At 31.9% G+C, this 23278-nt stretch overlaps 1 protein-coding gene across 2 annotated transcripts; it reads left to right on the plus strand.

Annotated features, from left to right (window-relative positions):
• The first annotated feature begins 11899 nt into the window (after positions 1-11899).
• Positions 11900-22739, plus strand: LOC132740475 (uncharacterized). Of its 2 annotated transcripts, none has more exons than XM_060728382.1 (2): positions 11900-12228; positions 21658-22739. In XM_060728382.1, the coding sequence occupies exons 1-2, from the start codon at positions 11913-11915 to the stop codon at positions 22050-22052; spliced, it is 711 nt and encodes a 236-aa protein (XP_060584365.1). In that variant the 5' UTR covers positions 11900-11912; the 3' UTR covers positions 22053-22739. The 2 variants fall into 2 exon arrangements, with proteins under 2 accessions (XP_060584365.1, XP_060584366.1); XM_060728383.1 differs by lacking the exon at positions 11900-12228 and adding an exon at positions 20153-20566.
• Positions 22740-23278: the final 539 nt, after the last annotated feature.

Raw genomic sequence — 23278 nt, forward strand, 5'->3', positions numbered from 1 at the left:
AGGCAGTTTACTCCAAATGCTTTGCCTAGCATTACTTTAAAAAGTATTAAAAGGCACACCTTAGAAATAGAATATTTTTAATTTTTTAATTCTAATAATTGAATAATAGACTTGGGGTATGTGGGATGTTAACAATTGAGAAAAGGAGCGCTGAACGTACAGAAATGTGTCGCGTAAAGCTTAAAGGTATCAAAAAGGAAACAGATATGTATTTTAACGTCGATATAAAACATTATTTCACTGTAATATATCAATCGCCAACAGAGCAATAGAAAACTAAAGATAGTTTAAATGACAAATAAGTTTATTTGTATAATATGTTGTTATAAATAACTAGAACTGCGCGAGTCGGATGTGTCGCCTTGTGAACAATATAGTTTAGGAGAAATGGCCAAGACAAAAATGAAATATGAACATTAACAAAGGGCATTAACTCAAAAAATAAGAAGAAGTGCATAGCAGCAGTTTCTGTGCACTGCACTTGTTATCAATAAGATCTATCATTCTATGAAGTTTCCAGTCCATATTTTTTTTATAATTTATGAGAAATGGCCTGGACAAAAATAAAGTATGAAAATTAATAAAGGGTAATGACTCAAAAATAAGAAATGCAGAGTACCGGTTCTTGTACACTGCACTTTTCTAATTGAGATCTATCATCCTATGAAGTTTCATGTCCATAGCTTTCATACTTGGGGAGAAATTACCTGGACAAAAATAAAGTATGAAAATTAACAAAGGGCAATAACTCAAAAAATAAGAAATGCAGATTACCGGTTCTTGTGCACTGCACTTCTTTTTAATGAGATCTATCATCCTATGAAGTTTCAAGTCCATAGCTTTTATACATAAGGAGAAATGACCCGGACAAAAATAAAGTATGCAAATTAACAAAGGGCAATAACTCAAAAATTAGGAAGTGCAGAGTACCGGTTCTTGTGCACTGCACTTTTTCTTAATGAGATTTTTTTATCATATGAAGTTTCAAGTCTATAGCTGTTATAGTTGAAGAGAAATGGTCCGGACAAAAGTATGAAACTTTACAAAGGGAAATAACTCAAAAATTAAGAAGTGCAGAGTACCGGTCCTTGTGCACTGCACTTCGGGTTATTGAAAGAATCATGCATACAAAGTTTGTAGTCAATCCGACGTATAGTGACTGAGTTATGCTCCGGACAAGCTTTAGGGGACGCCGACAACGACGCCGACACCGCAGACGCCGCCGACACCGCAGACAAAAGTAACCCGTATATGTCGCCTTTTCAAGGCCACACAAAAATGCTACATTTCTGAGGAATGATGGGCCATTAAATATTCTAGAACTACTACAGCATTGATTTGGGTGTATTGGGTTCAAATTGTCAAATTGGGCGACATATTTTCATCTTTATTTTATAGCTTAGATTCCTGTTTAGAAAGAAAAAAATGTTAAAATATTTATTATATAATTATTTAAAGTATCTTTAGCTAAATAATGCTAAAATTACAAACACAATTGGTTGCTGATAGTGAGTAGTGAGAAAAATGACAAAGATACATGTATTTAATATTTAAAGAAAAAAGCGTTGTATTGTAGGCATTGTAAATGAAATAAGTAAATTTTTCAAACTCAGGAGCAGATAACTCGAAAATGAGCTTGGTCACCCATACTTGTTTTCGCTTGAAATATTTCTTTTTCATGTTTTAAAATCATGCAAAGTTTTGATAAATTCTAATGTACGTTGGTTTATTCTAAGTAACTATAGCATATACGCCATTGAATTTGTGATAAGTTTGTTGGCGGATCGAAGACTTTTGCAATTTAATCTCTCAAAATATTTTCTAAAACGCCCGAAATACACTTTCTATAACTGTAGGCAGGTTTCATCCAAGAGATAGATAAAGGATATAAAGGGATGTAACTGTGCATCAATGAGAAACTGTTACTTCCCCTTCTGGTAAGCTTTCAGTTTATTTTCCTCTCCAAAGTGACTTTGATTATCAGAAGGTCCCGGTCATGGAGTATACTTTCATTATGCATTGTCGCATGGCAAATAATATTATAAACATTTTTAAGATGCTTTAAGATGACATTTTACAAAAAAGGTTACAGGTGTCCTAATTATGTAAACACATTTTAGATTATTATTTTGTAATAGTAAAATATTGTACACATAATTTACTCTGTGGCAGAGAAATATAATATAAAAATTGGAAAGTAAAGACTTCTGATATCAGTTGGTATTCTACCCCATGGTCTTAAATGAAGTGTCAAAATTGACAGAATTATTAATAGTTTTTGAAATAAGCAACTGATGAAATAATGAAATTGTTCAATAACAATCTATCTCTCCTAAAGTTTTTTTTTTCTTTATTTCCTTTACCCTGCTGTTATATAATGTCGTGGCAATATATGAAAGCATTCGTCTTTAAAAAATTTAACATGAACGAACAACATAATTCAATAGACATGAAGCTTTTTCTTCACCAAGTGAAATTTATGAAAAAGTTAGCCTACAAAATCATGGTAACGAAGAACATCACTGTCTGATTAGAATCTGTTTCTTTGAAAGTTTCTGTTGTTTATTAACGCCAAATTGACGTCAAATTTATCTTTTGCGCCATCCTTTGGTGCAATTTAAAAAAAACAATGATAACAGTAACACTATTTCAAAATATGTAACACAAGAACAGGTTCTATCTAATGTGATAAACGTTGATTTGATTAAGGAAAGTAGCATGTAAACAGAAAAAAAGCAGCCATCAAGGGGATGGTTAATAATCTATTGATATACAAAGAGAAAGTATATGTTTACTTACGTGAAACTTTTCAGTCACAAATGGATTTTCATCTAAGAAACACCATATTCAGGTCTACATGTATTTGTACCAAAGAATAAAAAATAGATGGCAAATAGCTTAATACTAACAAGCCCTGCCCACGGCATGAAATCAATCATTTACATTTTATGCCAGAAATAGAAAGAACGCTGTAATCGTCTTTTGCAAAGGATAAACTTTGTGAATATGAATGTCTATTGTAACAAAACTACAATATAATGGTATAATGGGTCATTATAATGATTAATTGTTATAAACAATAATGAATCAAATACCTCAACATCATTAACTATCATGACTATCTGAATCTTGCCCCTACAAGATAAATAAAATTTCAAAGTTGCAGGAATACTGCAAAAGAAACATATAACTCGCAATGCAAAAGATGTAAATCATGATGAACAATAATCTTTTAACGTAAACAGCTCAACATGCCAGCAAAGATTTCAACTTTTTAGGTAAAGTTGTCTCAATTATCGTCTTGGGGTCATTCGTGGTCGAATGGTTAAGGTTGTTGACCTGCAGTTGTTAACAACTTGCACCTCTTCGCTGTGAGTCATGAAATGGACTTTGGATTCTTCCGTGTGAGAAAGTTGTGCAATTATTTGCGTGGCTAGTATGTGTCGGTGAACGTTGCCCTGTCTTCTTGATCTTTGTTCTCATTTTTTACAATGATGTTATCAGCACACAATGTCATTATAGCCAAACTTAATATTATGAAACAGTAATCAATAAATGTATGAACGGAACAAATAAATTACAAGCATTATGTGATAACTGATAGGAAAGAATGGGATAAAATCAGAACATGTTATTTTAGGCTAACAATTATTAAGATAAAAAAACATTGAACAGTCTAAGTCCTCAAAGAATGAACCGATCTAGAATAGTTTAATAACTTGCGAAACAACCCTTCTACAAATTATTTCATTACAAAAATATCTCATAAAAGACTCCCGCATTTGAATTTCTCACTTTATCGAGGACAGGGGAGGCAAAATATAAACATGTTTCAACGTTTAGTTGCTTTACTATTTATTACTGCAGTGCTATCGGAACCAGAATGTTCTAGATTCCATTATGAGGAACAAACTTTAAACAAAATGATTCGACAGGAAATAGCCATGGAGAAACTGCAGGCGGATATGGCGGCAACTCAGCAGCAAGTGCTTGACGCCCTTGGAAAGTTAACGTAAACAACTAAGCAGCTTAGTGACGACTGGAATAATGAAAAGGTAAAACTGGAGCATGTTGCAAATGTGTCGGCGGAGGAAACCAATAAAAGTGTTAGAACCTTTGCTGCTACTGAAATTGAAAAACTTAAAGGTAACTCATTTAAAGTCATACTGCACTTTCAAATTAATCATTTTTTGCTAATATCATTGTTACTGAGAGCTCTTTTGGTTCAGAAAACAGTTACAATCACCCGTAGTATAAAATGTTTCCTTTTAAAATTTGTCTTTGACAGCTGCCAGTGATATACAGACTTTATAATCTATGGTTCTCTTCCAAAATTTATTTAATTTAGTTCAACTTACTATTTTGTTTCGTTATGGCTACTCTTAAACCTGTGAACAGTATGTCGGATTTCATGTTATGACACGAAATACACACTGAAGATTGATTATTGTCATATGAACACATCTGTAGATCTATCTGATTAAAACTTTGATAAAAAAAAATGGCATTGGTACAGAGTGTGAACGGTAGCTTCTACTCTATAAACATGCTCAATCTAATAGGCTAATAGAGAGAAATAACCAATTCATAAAAAAATCCGAAACGGCAAAACTTAAAAAATTGCAAGCTCGGTTTGGTTAAGCCTGTTCATGGACGTACGAGTTCTTAATGTTTTTAACTTATGCCGTGTTGAGCGACCTTTTATAATAAAAAAACATTGTATTGGAAGCATAAAGCGTTTATTTAATCTTCTGTTTCTGTTAATCAAACTATCATGATAACATTTTATTTTTGTTATTGTCCTTTTGTTGCGTTCTAGTTTCATTTCAAAAAGAAGGTCGAATTCACAAAGTAGGAACTAATTCGTTGGAATAATATCATTCGTTAAATTATACAAATCCTATAATTAAAGCGTCTTGGTAATATTACGTGCCTTAAAACATATATTGATACAAACCAGAAGACGACAAATGAGCGATGGTGGCAGACAAATTTTGAGATGTAATGACAATGAGATATTATTTTAACATAATGTCATTTGGTCATCCATTAAAAGTACGTTATACAAGAATTACAATCTAAGGTATCAGTTGTGGTAAAAGATTTAGATCCATTAAAAACAGTTAAATGCAGTTCTTCATACATCAAAAGTACTTTATGAAATGTTTTAGACAAAATTACAAATTGCACCAACAAGAATGAAAAAAATAGCAAAAATAAATAGTCACTGTACTTTTCCCTCTATGCGATCTATCCATTTATGAAGTTTCATATTCATATGTCTAATATAGCGGACCAAAAAACGAAAAGTGAAAAATACAAAAGAGTACTAAAGTTTCTCACAGAAGTTTTCGGTTTTTTTGGTCCAGTCAGTGTGACGGTGTGACGCCGGAAGGAGGACCGGACAGACAGCCAAAAGGAAGGAAAATTGTCCGGAATAACTTCAAATCTACCTCTCACGGCTTTCTGTAAGAAAAAGAAAGAAAAATGAAAAAAATGAAAAGTAAAATAAGATAACGGGTATATGTAACGCTTTTTAAGTGCTTGTTGCAATTTTGTCCGTAAATAATCTTCTTTTACATTCTTATACTTTCTTTTAACCTAGGGCCCTCGGTTGTATTTAGAAGTAAGGACATAGCAGACTTATCATCGACTGCAGGTGAAACGTTTGTGTTTAAGACGACGTCTTTGAACCAAGGTCTCGGCTATAGTAACAAGACAGGGATACTCACAGCACCTGTAGCAGGAACATATATGTTTTCAATTCAGTTATGTGTAACAGTAAATAAAGAACTGTTTTACGCACTGGTTGTTGATAATGAAAATGTAAGAATAGGATCGTTCGGTGACCACAGTTGGACTACTTGTTACAATACAAACACCATTGTTGTTCTAACAAAAGGATCAAATGTACACGTACAATGCTTTACATCTCCATGTCGATTATACAGTTCCAGTAAATACTGGAATATATTTTCCGGTGTACTGCTGAACTCATAGACCATCATTTAGAAGGCGGAACATGACGTTTTCATGTATTATATATCTATTCGGAATTATTATTATAGTATTTCGAAGTTTTATCAAAAATAGTTATGACAGTTTTAGTCAGTGTATCGAAATATGAACAGAAAACATTAATTGTCCCCCGCCTTTTCGAAGAAAAAAGGGGGATATAGAAATAGGCTCCGTCCGTCTGTCCGTCTGTCCGTCCGTCCGTCTGTCCGAGCAGACGAGAGCTACATTATGAGGTTTAGGTTTATGTACAGGCACTCTGTATGGGGTTCATTCCGTAGAGACATGTATTATGTGGATAAAAATGCTCTTATGGGGTTAAAAAATTTGCTCTTGTGGGGTTAAGAGATCAAAGGAATAACCCCACAAACACGTCTGCTAAGTACGTCCGTCTGTCCGTCCGTCACACTTTCGTGTCCGGTCCATAACTTTGTCATTTATGAAAGGAATTTGAAATAACTTGGCACAAATGTTTAGTATAATAAGACGATGTGTCATGCGCAACAACCAGACCCCTACCTCCAGGGTCAATGTCACACTTGCTCATTCAAGGTCAAAATTGCCTATTTGAGGGTATATGTCGTGTCCGGTCCATAACTTTCTTATCTATGAAGGGATTTTGTAAATACTTGCCATAATTGTTTACAATAATCAGACGATGTGTCATGCGCAAAAACCAGTCACCTACCTTCAAGGTCAAGGTCACACTTGGAGGTCAAATATTAACATAGTCTGTTACAGGGTATATTTCGTGTCCGGTCCATAACTTTCTTATCTATGAAGGGATTTTGTAAATACTTGCCATCATTGTTCACAATTATCAGACGATGTGTCATGCGGAAAAAGCAGTCACCTACCTTCAAGGTCAAGGTCACACTTGGAGGTCAAATATTAACATAGTCTGTTACAGGGTATATTTCGTGTCCGGTCCATAACTTTCTTATCTATGAAGGGTTTTTGTAAATACTTGCCATAATTGTTCATAATAATCAGACGATGCGTCATGCGCAAAAACCAGTTGCCTACTTCAACGTCAAGGTCACACTTGGAGGTCAAATATTAACATAGTCTGTTACAGGGTATATTTCGTGTCCGGTCCATAACTTTGTTATTTATCAAAGGAATTTGAGATAACTTGGCACAAATGTTTGTTATAATAAGACGATGTGTCACGCGCAAAAACCAGACCCGTACCTTCAGGGTCAAGGTCGTACTTGTTCATTCAAGGTCAACATTGTCTATTTGAGGGTATATGTCGTGTCCAGTCCATAACTTTCTTATCTATGAAGGACTTTTGTAAATACTTGCCATAATTGTTAACAATAATCAGATGATGTGTCATGCGCAAAAACCGGTCACCTACCTCCAAGGTCAAGGTCACACTTGGAGGTCAAATACTTACATAGTCTGTTACAGGGTATATTTTGTGTCAGGTCTATAATTTTTTCATAGATCAAAGGATTGTGAAAATACTTCGCACAAATAGTCACTATAATAAGAGGATGTGTCATGCGCAACACCTGCATCCCTACCTCCAAGGTCAAGGTCACACTTAGAGGTCAAAAATTAACATAGTCTGTTATAGGGTATATTTTGTGTTGAATCTAGAACTTCTTCATAGTTCAAGGGATTTTGAAATAACTTGGCACAAATAGTCACAATAATAACACCTGCTCCCCTACCTCCAAGGTCAAGTTCACACTTAGAGGTCAAAGCTTAACATGATAGATTTTTAAATTCCGTGTTTCATTTTATTTTTTTAACAAATTTATTGTTACATTTGCAGATCTAGCATTGATCATAATTTTGGACTGAATGTCCTGAGATCCATACCTCAATCTTTTGAAATAGCACAATTTTATGCTTCATATAAAACTCCCGGGGCGGGGGACGTTGGTAACTCTGTTACAAATTCTTGTTTTATATATATATATATATATATATATATATATATATATATATATATATATATATATATATATATATATATATATATATATATATACAGTCACATTCCTCCATTTACGGGGCATCGGTCTATTTGAGACCATACTTGTGGGGTTTATATTTAATGTGGGGCATACATAAGGCCTCGCAACTCTGGCATGTTTAAAACGATGTAATAAATGACTGGTAAAATACTCATAATGCATTTGTTGATTTCACTTGTTGTTGTTGTTGTTGTTTTTCGTAGATAATGAATATTGTATTCCTGTACATTTGTAATATCGTTTTTCATTGAACAAACTTTCACATTTATATCATCTTAAATTTAACGAATGTTGCTTAATATATACATAAATAATATTTATCTATTTTAGTTAAAATGCTTTTAAGAATAGTTTTGTAAAATATCAAAACATTAAAGACTTTAACTAGAACAATATTCTCGTAAATGTTTTAAAGGTATAACAATCCTAACATGATACCTCCTTACTAAAGAGTATTTGTTTTAGGCAACGACGGGGAATCGAATACAACGAGCGTCAAACTTTACTTCTATTTCTCTTTGTTTTATTTCTTTATTATTGTCTACATTATAAAATTTCTTCAAACAGTATTGGAAACTTTGTTTTATTCAGAAATATTTATTGTCCTTGCATTTAAGTGTAAAAAAGTAGGAAAAAGTAGCTAAGCAACAGAATGATTGTTCATCGCGGTATTTTCCCGTAAATGTTCAGTTATTATAAAAGCAAACGTGATGCCACAATATAAGATGATTTAGTCTTGTGTGATTTCTTAACCCTCATCCTGTCAATTGGATCAAAATACCTTTAATTAAATTTATCTAAAACAACCCTCATTTATTTTTACTTAAAACTATGGGGTATGTTAAGGCTGTTTCCTCCAAATGCTTGGCCTAGCTCTACTTTAAAAAGTATTTAAAGGCACATTATGCCTTAGAAATCGAATATTTTTAATTCTTTAGAAATGGAACACATGTTTTATATAATGATTGAATAATGACTTGGAGTATTGGGGATGTTAACAACTGAGAAAAGGAGCTACAGTTATGAGTCGCTTAAAGATAGCAAAAAGTAAACAAATGAGCATTTTGACTTCCATACAAAACATTAATTCACTAAAACATGCCTATTGCCGAAAGAGCAATTGAAAACTAAAAATAGTTTAAATGACAAATGGTTATAATTTGTAACAAGTTTTTTTTTAATAGAAAGAAAACATTTCTGAGTCATGATGTGTCATTAAATATTCTAGAAAAACTACAGCATTGAAATGGGAGTCGTGGGTTCAAACACTTACTGGACGACAGTTTTTCTTCATTTTTTATAACTTATATTCCTGTTTAGAAAGAAACAATGATACATTTTTAATTATATAATTATTAAAAGTATCTATAGCTAAATAATGCTTAAATAACGAACACACTTGGTAGCAGATATTTTCAAAGTATAATAAATAAAAACAAAAAGATTAAATATTTAATTTGACAAGATCAATATACTTTTGCTTTGGGGAAAATTATAAAGAAAACATCTAGATTTCGTAGATATTAGTGGTATTGTCAATAAGTCACACTTACTAGGGAAATTATCAAACACGTGTTTAAAATGGATGGGTAGGGAGACAAAGACAATTGACAAAGATATGTATTATAAAGAAAAAAGCGTAAGGTCTTGCATGTGAATTAATTGCGAATAAAAAAGTAAAATTTTCAAACTCAAAAGCAGATAACTCGAAAACGAGCTTGGTGACCAACAACTGTTTTCGCTTGAAATATTTCTGTTATCATGCAAAATGTTTATAAATTCTATTGTACGGTGTATTTTTTCTAAGTGACTGTAGCATATACGCCATCGAATTTGTGACAAGTTTGAAAGCGGTTCGAAGACTTTTGCAATCACTTTTAATCACTTAAAACATTTTTTAAAACGTCGAGAAAATAAAATGAATTTGAAATGAATGACACAGTAGGCAGGTTTCACCTAGAGATGGATAAAGTATATAAAGGGATGTATACATTAAAATGTGCATAAATGAGACACGGTTACTTCCCCTCCTTGTATGCTTTCAGTTTATTTTCCACTCAACAAGTGACATCAAGTATCAGAAGGTCCCTGTCATAGAGTATAATATCATTTTACATTGTCGTATGGGTAATTAGAATATATACATTGTTAGGATGCTTTAGATTAAATTTTACAAAAAGATAACAGGTGCCATAATTATGTAAGTTTTTCTTTTTGTAATAGTAACATATTGTACACATGATTTACTCAGTGACGAAGAAATATAATATACAATTGGAAATAAAACGTCTTCTGATTAAAGTTGGTATTTTACACCATGGTCTTAAACGAAGTATAATAATTGACAGGATGATAAATAATTCTTAGGTTTTTTTAAATAAGCAACTGATGAGCTAAGGAAATTAGTAAAGAACAATCTATCTCTGCCAAAGTTTATTTCGTTCACTCTGCTGTTTTAGAATGTCATACCAATTTATGAAATTTTTCGTCTTTAAAGTTTTGAACATGAACGAAAAACATAATTCAGTAGGCATGAAGCTTTTTCTTAACCACGTGAAATTGATGAAAAAGTAGGCCTTCAAAAGCATGATAACGAATAACAGCACTGGCTGATTAGAACCTGTTTCTTTAAAAGTTTGTGTTGTTGATTAACGCAAAATTGACGTCAAATTTATCCTTCCGCCATCCTTTGGTGCAATTTCAAAATAATAAATGATTACATTAACACTATTACATAATATGTAACACACGAACAGGTTCTATCTAATGTGATAAACGTTGATGTGATTTGGAAAAGTAGCACGAAAACAGAACAAATAAGCACCTATCAGGGGGTGGTTAATAATATATCTATATACAAAAGGAATGTATATGTTTACTTACATGAAACTTTTCATTCACAAATGAAATTCGCCAGGGGAATAAGCACCCCATTCAGCTCTACATGTATTCGTTAGAAATTAAACAATATATAGCAAATAACTTGATCCTATAAGGCCGACCCACAGCATCAATTATTTACATTGTTTGCCAGATATAAAAGATGGCTGTAATCGTCTCTTGGAAAGGATAAACTGCATGGTTATAGCAAAACCCATAAAATGGGTCACTATTAGATAAATGGTATAAAATATAATGGACCAATCACCTTAAACATCATAAATTATCATGACTATCTGAATCTGACCCAAAAAGATCAATTAAATTTCTAAGTTGCAGGAATGCTTAAAGAAAACAAAAGCAATCTGATAACAAACACATAACTTGTAATTCAAACGATGTAAAATTAAATAAATCAGATTCTTAAAACGTAGACTATTATTACTGGCCGGTATTGTATTCAAATATAACAAAGATGTTAAACTAAGGATGTGTCACAGTTACTGTCGTAGAGGAATCCGTGATCGAGTGGTTAAAATTGTTGATTTAAATCAACTTGCACCTCACCGCGGTGAGTTTGAGTCATGACATAGACTTTCATGTGAAACAGTTTTGCAGTTATTGGTATGGCTAGACTGTGTTGGTAAACGTCACCTTGTCTTGTTGATCTTTGTTCTCATTCTTTTACCATGATTGTATCAATACACAATTTTATTTAAGACAAACTTAATATATATTTTGAAAGAATAATCAATAAATTTAAGAAAGGAACAGATAATATACAAATACATTACTAGCATTTTGTGACAACTGATATAAAATCAGAAAAACATTATTTTACGCTTACAATTAATAATTAAAAAGTATGTTATGATTATTACTTCTTAAAAAATGAAACAACCCAAATCAGATATTATAACTTGCGAAACAACCCTTCTTCAAATTATTTCATTACAGGTTTCTTATAAAAGAATCCAAGATTTGAACTCATCTCATTCGTTTCTTCGAAAGTGGCAAAATATAAACATGTTTCAACGTTTAGTTGCTTTAATGTTTATCACTGCAGTAATATCAGAACCAGAATGTTCTAAATTTCACTATGAGGAGCAAACTTTAAATAAAATGATTCGGCAGGAAATAGCCATGGAGAAACTGCAGGCGGACATGGCAGCAACTCAGCAACAAGTGCTTGACACTCTTGGAAAGCTGACAGAAACAACCCAGCAGTTAAAAGACGACTGGAATAATGAAAAGACAAATTTGAAACGTGTAACTAACGAGTTGATGCGAGAAACCAATAAAAGTGTTAGGAATTTTGCTGCTGAAATGGAAAAACTGAAAGGTAAAACTACTTAGAAATAGACTTTACTTAGAATTTACATTATTTGTAAGCTGCCGGAAAAAGATATTATTTAGTAACTAAACTTTCAATTTAAAGAAAAATAGTTTTTTATTAAGATTTTTAATTAAATATTTACTTGTACTTGTCAGGATGCTTTGTACCAAGTTTAATCCTATGTAAAGTGTAAGTAAAAGTAATTATATATGAACACAAACCTTGTTAAATATATAAATATTGTCCCACAATATTGACCTGGCACATTTGCATTTGACCCTATTGTTGGTAAAGTCCGTAAAACTTACGATATATTTTTATATCTTTATGAATGTATATTACTTCTTAATTAAGAATCGCTCAAAGCGCAGACGATAAAGTTTAAGAATATAGACGTCACCTCGTAGGTTTCGCAACATTTATTTTTTTTTATTTCAAAATTGCTATTCTCAGTGAAAAATGTTTGTTTATGTTTTATCTGTGTAGTACTTTTTAATAATTGCATATATAACGTGTATGCGCTTAAGCATGTACGATTGCATATCAAAAGGCTAACCGTGGAAAGATATGCGTTCTAAAGGAAAACATCAGATTGTCAGTACGTCTGAGTATAAACGGAAACATCCTTAACACCTTTATCAACACATAAGAACATCAGTATGGGCAATACGACTGACATTGCCTGTGAAACCGACAAGTCGATTTGTATTGTAAACGAGCTATACTTTTTTTTATTAAAGATCATGTAATTTAAATAAAATATAATATAAGTGTATAAAACAACTTCTTTAAATACACTGTATACTCTAAATCCAGTTGTACAACGATTTAAAATAATTCTCGCAAATAAATAGGAAAAAAATATATATTTTCATAACGTGTTGTTGGTTATGGATCGAACCAGAGACCTTCAGATCTAACTATATCAATATATTCGTTAGATAGCAGCTTTTATCCAAGACGTTGAACGAAGGTCTCGGGTATGATAACAAGAGCGGGATATTCACAGCACCTGTAGCGGGAACATATACGTTTTCTGTGCAGTTTTGCTGGTGGGAAAGATATGTATTATGCAATAGTTGCGGATGGTGTAGAAATAAAGAAAGGAGTTTTCTATGATGAGAAATATGATAAATGTTACGCTACAGACACTGTTGCCGTACTTCAAAAAGATTCAAAAGTTTATGTGAAGTGTTCTTACAGCAGTAGTTCATTAACAACTGGAAGTAACTACTGGAATACATTTGCAGGTGTACTGGTGAAATCATAAAAGTTCAATTTGAAAAAGAAACTTTACGCTCACATGTTTTTTTATGTTTATATGTTTGTTTTTGTTTCTTTCCATGAAAGAATATGTTTTTCATTACATTGATTACATTGTAATATCTCCTGACATAATCAAATGGCATTTCCTTTAGTAAACGTAAATCAAAGAAAATAATACATTTTTCATTTTCAGTTTGGAGAAGATTAATTTTTACGCCTCGGAGTTTTTTTTTTCCAAATTTAATGGTATAATTAATTTATTAAATGTTCAATATAAATAAATAACATGAATTCTTTAAAAAAAAATTGCGCAGTACAACTTAAGGTATGGGAAACTGGTATAAAATATTTTTTTTATCTTTTTATGGTAAAATTTAGTTAGACTTTCAATAGAAAAAATGTCCCTGTGTATAATCCTGTAATAAATGTATAAATGAGGGTCCATCCGCCGTTTAAGGCATAGAAAGCACTCTCGCTACAGAGTACAAACCTCGGACAATGTCATCAAGTCATCTCCCACAAGAGATCATTTTAAATCACAAAGTAATGATAATGTACCTCCATGCAATTTCTACGGAGCCAAAGATATGATTTTTTATCCCAAGTAAGTCACTGTACTAGTGTGTATGGCGGCAAATGTGTATCTTAATGATCAGTCGCGTGAGACTGTATGAAAAGGAGATCTTTTCAAAGCCTTTTTAATCTTGCTTTGGGGATTTGAATTAAGAAGAACAATACAACTAAGGCCCGAGTATTACAAACATGTTTCCATCTATTTCGGAGATGGTACATCAAAAACATACACACATTTTGTACACAGACAAGCTGACTCATTTACTTGATTGTAATTCCATTTGTGACAAAATCTTGAAGGAAATTTAAACCACTCACTCTCGAGGCCGATTCCTGTAACTCAACAGTGGTGAAGTATTAAAAAACACAGTCGTGGCCTGAGTAGGTATCGAATAGGGCTGTGCATTGCCATTTTTTTCTGTCACGATATTTGTTTTTCAAAACGATGCGATTTTTACGTATGTAAATTCATTTCTTTGAAAAAAATCGAAAGCATTTTGCCCATTTTTTATGTTGCGAAAGCATACGTATCACGGGTTTTCTTTACTTTTTTTCTTAAAATATATAAAAAATTGGCCATTTGTTTTCAGCATTTAAATTTCGAAAATAATATTTAAAAATATTACAAAACAAAAAAAAAAACTCTTTAACTTTTTGTTATAATTTGGGTTTTCCCCCATTTTTTTATCTTTTTAAAAATTTACTTTTCTGATTACTTGAGGGTTAAAAGGGAAATTTTAAATTTAAAACCCTAAAAAGCAAAATTTTATAATTTTACTTTTCCCATTTTTAAAAGCTAAACCCACTACTTTTTAAAAATGGCAGTTTAACAATTTTTAGTCTTTTTAATACACCCCAAAAAAGATTTTTTTTGTTGGAAAAAAAAAAAGGAACAAGTGATCTATACAATTAGGTCAACAACTGTGAAAATGACAGTTTATAAGTTTCAGTCTCAGTTTTCTCGAAAGATTTGTGCTCAACCCCAGAGTAATTTGCAAACACTCCACGTCCTGTCTTCCACATTATACAACACTGTCTGATGGTTCCCCAAAAACTACAATGTTCCCAAAACTGTGACTGATATGACCAGGGAGGATTGACTGTAATTTCCCCGTTTACATATTTTGCAGTCTTCATGTTTTCTGTTTGTTGTTTGTTTTGCTTTTGTTGTTTTTTTTTTATGGGAAAAATGATGTCAACGGAAATGAAAGTATAAAATTACGTGACGAGATATCACATGGGGAATTATCCGGGGGGGAACCTACCCCAACCCTGGGGGGTTGAGAAGCAAAGGAACAACTTAACCCAAAAACCCGGCAAAAATTCGGCTTTCCCCCTTTTAAAACAACCCGGTTTTAAAAAAAAAAATTTTTTTTTTTTTTTATCAGGAAAATAAATTAAATGTTAGCTAGACACTGGCCCAATTTGTTAATAAAGGTCATCTTGACATAACTAGGCCCCCGCTGCCAACTTTTCTTCCAAATATACGGAAAGGTGGGTTTAAAATAATTATAATTTAATTTAAAAAGAAAAGAAAAAAATTTAAAGCCTCTAAGGGGTCAACTATATTTGGGAAAAAAGTGTAATAATAAAAAACGGGTTTTTCCCCTTATATTATTTTGAAGTTAAAAATTATAATTTTTTTTTATTACATCAGTTTCCCAAACTTTTCAACGAATTGGGATTTTGCCCTTTAGGGGGAAAAAATTCAAATCTGCTGAAACTAAAAATATAAAAAAGACTTTGGGAAAAAAACTGTAAATTTATCGGTTCATTTTTACTTGTTGTTGGTCGGGTTGGGCTTCAAACCAAATTGCCCCCCACCGCTTTTGGGTTCGAACCCGACAGGGACTTTTGGGTTTTTTCGTGGGGAGGAAGCATTCCAGCTACTTAGGAAAGTCGGTGGTTTTTCTCAGGTGCCCGTTCGTGCCTGAAATAATGCACGGAAGGGCACCTGAGGTCTTCCTCCACCAGTAAAGCTGGAACGTCGCCACATGACCTATACTGTGTCGGTGTGACGTAAAACCCAGTCAAACAAACAAAACAAACACTTGTTATTGTTGTTGTTGTTGTTTTGCGTAGATAATGGAAATCGTATTCCTGCACGTTGGTAATATCCTTTTTTTCATTGACCAAATTACACCTTTTATCATCTATAAATTTAATGACTGGATCAAGAATATGTATTTATTTTAATCACATTGCTTTAAATAACAGTTTCGTTAGATATCAAAATGTTAAAGACATTAACTAGAACAATATTCTCATAAATGCAACGAAGAGGAATCGAATACAACGAGCGTCTAACTTTTTTTTATTCTCTTTATTTTATTTCTTTATTCTTGTCTATATTATTGAATTTTCAAACAGTATTTTATTCAGAAATATTTATGGTCCTTGCATTTAAGTGAAACAAAGTAGAAAAAGTAGCTTAACAACAGAACGATTGTTCATCGCGGTATTTTCCCGTAATTGTTCAGTTACTATAAATTATTTTAAAAGCAAACGTGATGCCATAATATTAGATGATTTAGTCTTGTGTGATTTCTTAACCCTCATCCTGTCAATTGAATCAAAATACCTTTAATTAAATGTATCTAGAACAACCCTCATTTATTTTTACTTAAAACTATGGGTTATGTTAAGGCTGATTACTCCAAATGCTTGGCCTAGCTCTACTTTAAAAAGTATTTAAAGGCACATTATGCCTTAGAAATCGAATATTTTTAATTCTTTAGAAATGGAACACATGTTTTATATAATGATTGAATAATGTCTTGGAGTATTGGGGATGATAACAATTGAGAAAAGGAGCGCTGAACTACAGCAATGTGTCGCGTAAAGGTAGCAAAAAGGAAGAAAAATAGTATTTTGACTTCCATACAAAACATTATTCACTATAATATACCAGTTGCAAACAGAGCAATAGAAAACTAAAGATAGTTTAAATGACATTTGGGAATATTTTTGTAACAAGTTTTTTTTTAAATAGAAATGAAGCATTTCTGAGACATGATGTGTCATAAAATATTCTAAAATTACTCATTGAAATGGGACTCGTGGGTTCAAACACCTACTGGGCGACATTTTTTCTTCATTTTTATATCTTATATTCCTGTTAAGAAAGAAAAAAAATGATTAAATTTTTTAATTATATAATTATTAAATGTATCTATAGTTAAATAATGCTAAAATAACAAACACACTTGGTAGCAGTCATTTTCAAAGTATAATAGATAAAAACAAAAAGATTAGATGTTTAATTTGACAAGATCAATGGGGAAAATTATAAAAAAGCCTCTAGATTAAGTAGATATTAGTGGTATTGTCAATAAGTCACACTTACTAGGGAAATCATCAAACACGTGTTTAAAATGGATGGGTAGGGAGACAAAGACAATTGACAAAGATATGTATTATAAAGAAAAAAGCGTAAGGTTTTGCTTGTGAATTAATTGCGAATGAAATAAGTAAAATTTTCAAACTCAAGAGCAGATAACTCGAAAACGAGCTTGGTGACCAACAACTGGTTTCGCTTGAAATAATTCTGTTATCATGTTTTAAATCATGCAAAATGTTGATAAATTTTATTGTACGGTGTATTTTTTCTAAGTGACTGTAGCATATACGCCATTGAATTTGTGACAAGTTTGAAGGCGGTTCGAAGACTTTTGCAATAAATTTTAATCACTCAAAACATTTTTTAATACGCCGAGAAAATAAAATGAATTTGAAATGAATGAAACAGTAGACAGGTTTCTGAAAGGATATAAAGGGATGTAACCAATACATTAAACTGTGCATAAATGAGACACGGTTACTTCCCCTCCTTGTATGCTTTCAGTTTATTTTCCACTCAACAAGTGACATCAAGCATCTTAAGGTCCCTGTCTCGGGGTATAATATCATTTTACAAACTTGGTAGCAGTTATTTTGCTTTATTTTTAAGTATAATAGATAAAAACAAAAAGATTAAATGTTTAATTTGACAAGATCAATATACTTTTGCTTTGGGGAAAATTATAAAAAAACATCTAGATTAAGTAGATATTAGTGGTATTGTCAATAAGTCACAGTTACTAGGAAAATTATCAAACACGTGTTTAAAATGGATGGGTAGGGAGACAAAGACAAATGACAAAAATATTTATTATATAAAAAAAGCGTAAGGCCTTGCTTGTGAATTAATTGCGAATAAAAAAGTAAAATTTTCAAACTCAAAAGCAGATAACTCGAAAACGAGCTTGGTGACCAACAACTGTTTTCGCTTGAAATATTTCTGTTATTATGTTTTAAATCATGCAAAATGTTGATAAATTCTATTGTACGGTGTATTTTGTAACTGTAGCATATACGCCATCGAATTTGTGACAAGTTTGAAGGCGGTTCGAAGACTTTTGCAATAAATTTTTATCACTCGAAACATTTTTTAAAACGCCGAGAAAATAAAATGAATTTGAAATGAATGAAACAGTAGATAGGTTTCACCTAGAGATGGATAAAGTATGTAAAGGGATGTAGCCAATACATTAAAATGTGCATAAATGAGACACGGTTACTTCCCCTCCTTGTATGCTTTCAGTTTATTTTTCACTCAACAAGTGACATCAAGTATCAGAAGGTCCCTGTCATCGAGTATAATATCATTTAACATTGTCGTATGGGTAATTATAATATATATTACATTGTTAAAATGCTTTAGATTACATTTTACAAACAGATAACAGGTGTCATAATTATGTAAGTAATTCTTTTTGTAATAGTAGCATAGTGGTACACATGATTTACTCAGTGACGAAGAATATAAATAATAAAAGTTGGGAAATGAAACGTCTTCTGATTTAAGTTGGTATTTTACACCATGGTCTTAAACGAAGTATAAAAATTTACAGGATGATAAATAATTCTTAGGTTTCTTAAATAAGCAACTGATGAGCTAAGGAAATTAGTAAAGAACAATTTATCTCTGCCAAAGTTTATTTCGTTCACTTTGCTGTTTTAGAATGTCATAACAATTTATAAAATTGTTCGTCTTTAAAGTTTTGAACATGATAGAAAAACATAATTCAGTAGTCATGAAGCTTTTTCTTAACCACGTGAAATTGATGAAAAAGTTAGCCTTCAAAAGCATGATAACGAATAACAGCACTGTCTGATTAAAACCTGTTTCTTTAAAAGTTTCTGTTGTTGATTAACGCAAAATTGACGTCAAAGTTATCCTTTCGCCATCCTTTGGTGCAATTTCAAAATAATAAATGATTACATTAAAACTATTACATAATATGTAACACACGAACAGGTTCTATCTAATGAGATAAACGTTGATGTGTTTTAGAAAAGTAGCACGAAAACAGAACAAATAAGCAGCCACCAGGGGGTGGTTAATAATATATCTATATACAAAAGGAAAGTATATGTTTACTTACGTGAAACTTTTCATTCACAAATGGATTTTTATCTGGGAAACACCATATTTAGGTCTACATGTATTTGTACCAAAGAAAAAAAATAGATGGCAAATAACTTAATACTAACAAGCCCTGCACACGGCATGAAATCAATCATTTACATTTTATGCCAGAAATAAAAAGAACGCTGTAATCGGCTTTTGCAAAGGATAAACTTCGTGAATATGAATGTCTATTGTAACAAAAATACAATATAATGGTAAAATGGGTCATTATAATGATTAATTGTTATAAACAATAACACGGGGGAGAATCACGCCGTTCGTTTCCCAAACAAACAAGATGGCGGATGCAGCCAAAAAGTAAGTCCATGTGAGAAAGTCGTGCAATTATTTGCGTGGCTAGTATGTGTCGGTGAACGTTGCCCTGTCTTGTTGATCTTTGTTCTCATTGTTTACAATGATGTTATCAACACACAATGTCATTATAGCCAAACTTAATATTATGAAACAGTAATCAATAAATGTATGAAAGGAACAAATGAATTACAAGCATTATGTGATAACTGATAGGAAAGAATGGGATAAAATCAGAACATGTTATTTTAGGCTAACATTTATTATAAAAAACATTGAACAGTTTAAGTCCTGAATGAATGAACCGATCTAAAATAGATTTAATAACTTGAGAAACAACCCTTCTACAAATTATTTCATTACAAATATCTCATTAAAGACTCCCGCATTTGAATTTCTCACTTTATCGACGACAGGGAAGGCAAAATATAAACATGTTTCAACGTTTAGTTGCTTTACTATTTATTACTGCAGTGCTATCGGAACCAGAATGTTCTAGATTCCATTATGAGGAACAAACTTTAAACAGAATGATTCGACAGGAAATAGCCATGGAAAAACTGCAGGCGGATATGGCGGCAACTCAGCAGCAAGTGCTTGACGCCCTTGGAAAGTTAACAGAAACAACCAAGCAGCTTAGAGAAGAAAAGATAAAATTGGAGCATGTTGCAAATGTGTCGGCGGAGGGAACCAATAAAAGTGTTCGAAACTTTTCTGCTGCAGAAATTGAAAAACTTAAAGGTAAAACTTTTTAAAGTTACAATTTGCTTCAGTTGCAAACTTCAGATAAAAGAGATAGACATGCATTGCATTCAACAACAAGTCTTTATTGCTTAAAATGTTTTAAAGAAAGATATTTAAACTACATCTATATTTACTTGTGCTTGTCAGAAACTATCGATGGAACCTGTGGTACACATTCACTTTTTATTTAAGGCACATAAAAATATTTAATTTTTTTTTCTTCAAAATCTTAAGAAGTTAAGATAGGTAGTAAAGTAACACATTTATTTTACGGTTCCTCGTAACACACGTAAATGCAAGTCAAACTTTTTGACTTTTTGTCACTTTACAAATTTAATAAAAAATAATTAGATTGGTAAATGTAAAATTACGATTTTCATAATTTTACGTGATTTTTTATGTCATTGTTCTAAAACGCCCTGGTTGAATGATATTGTAAACTAGCTGTAAATAAACAATCGACAACGTATCATTCTGTTTGACACTAACCGTCTTGCCAATCCACTTACAAGTGAACATGCAATACCAAGTGTTTTATAATATGTAATACATGGGTAATTAATTTTTATCATTAACACCTTTCTGTTTCAATTTAAATTACTAACACAGAAGTCGTAAAATGATACCTTAAACAGAGAACTTTTGTATACTGTTTTTTTATCAACGAATTATTAGTCCCGCATATTTTCGTATATCTGTTATGAATAGTAATTCACGTTTTGAGTAATAACCACTTTAAGTATTCCCAAAATTACTGTTTAAGTCTACTAAAGCATTAAAGTATAATATATTGTAGTCATCGTTATTGCGATTTCGCCCTACGCAGATAAGCATGCGAGAAATGCGGCATGCATCTCTATTGAAAACCCGTTTGGTAAAAAGGTCTATAATACATTTAATACGTCGATGGTCAATATACTAATTACCAAGTTTAATCTCATCCTGAATTAACTTTTAGAGAATCAATAAATAATGATAAATGAAAAGTAAAGATGGACAAAAATTTAAAATCTATTTGTGACATATATTTCAATTTACTTATATTTTTCTCCGCATATTGTTCACACACGTAGTATTATATTTTTCAGGACCCACAGTCGCATTCAGAAGTAAGGACCTTGTTGATAAAACACCAAGTGCTGGGGACACACTTGTGTTTAAGACGACGACGTTGAACGAAGGTCTCGGTTATGATAACAAGAGCGGGATATTTACAGCACCAGTAGCGGGAACATATACGTTTTCAGTACAGTTATATGTTCACCCTGAGCATAATATGTACTATGCAATAATTGCGGACAGTGTAGAGATCAACAAAGGGTTGTTCGCTGATAAAGCATACATGAAAAGTTACACCGCAGAGACTGTTGCTGTTCTCCAAAAAGATTCAAAAGTTTACATGAAATGTTCTAGTGGTTCAGGAAATTTATTAACCTCAGATGCTGCATGGAATACATTTTCAGGTGTACTGGTTCACTTATAAACCTTTAATTTGAAAAAGGGATTAATGCATTTTATGTTACACCCCCCCCCCCCCCCACAAATGTAATTTCATTGACATTGATTTCAAGGTATATCTTTACGTAAAGTTACGTTCTATGGCATTTCATTTACGTAAATGACTAAATTACACTTTGTCAGTTTGATACACGTTTAAGTTTAATACACGCACTACTCAAGCCTTTTCAAACAAATCGTATTATAATAGCAGACTGAGGGGGCTTAAATTCATATCAATGTAATAAATAACATTTATTTTTGAAGTGTAAACATAGAAAAGACGCAATATACTATTGGTATTGAAAACTGTACAATCCCGTTGTGTTCCTATTAATGTCAAATTAGGAGATAGTTGTAATAACAGAGATGTCTTTTTAATTTAACGCATATGTATAATGAAAGAACAAAGAATGAAACATTTAAATAACAAATTAGCCAAACGCCCCCTTTTTAGGAGAATAAATCATGATTTACAGCAAACACAACACGTTTTCTGAAAGGTGCAATCATCCTAACTTCTTTGGTGTACGATTTGTTTCGAAATAAAACAAATTGTCTATCTATTTCAGATAGCACAATCTTATTTAAATACCTTTTACATTTTTATGCATAAATCACAATTTAATCTCGTATGTGTATGTATGACGTGCATGCTGATATTTTATTGACAACATACCTGTATATAATGAAATAAAGTTTTGTTTTCTAATTTCTATTTCTTAATTATTATTTTCAACAATTAAGTGAAAATCAATATGTTCACTAAATAACTTGTACTTTTTATTGATACCTTCCTAATATTCAAAACATGATGTGTCGTCTTATTTTATTTGATGGTTGGGGCTACTGTAAACTAATTGCAAAGAGGTATAAAATTCTATATGTAAGAGTCGATTCCTCGATCGCACTAAAAACAACGCTATTGTACAAAAATTGCAGACTTCGTTGGATTAAGTATGTCCCAGATAGCTAATCTCACAAAATCCTTCATGTCTCCTTGTATATCTTGTTGCGTGTTGCGAAGTGTCTATGATTTCTGAAAGGTTTCGAATTCAACATTAAAAATATAACTTAAGACAGAACTTAATATGCACTCTAAGGGATAAAACTCGTATTGTAAACTATGTATTAAGAACACACGGGTATTCCCCTTGTGTTATTAAAAGTGAGATTCATAATCAGTTTATTAATCACGATAACAATACTAAC

This window comes from Ruditapes philippinarum, unplaced genomic scaffold (genome assembly GCF_026571515.1).
Source record: "Ruditapes philippinarum isolate M1 unplaced genomic scaffold, ASM2657151v2 ctg550_1_1_1_1, whole genome shotgun sequence".
In the NCBI taxonomy this organism is placed as follows: Eukaryota; Metazoa; Mollusca; class Bivalvia; order Venerida; family Veneridae; genus Ruditapes; species Ruditapes philippinarum.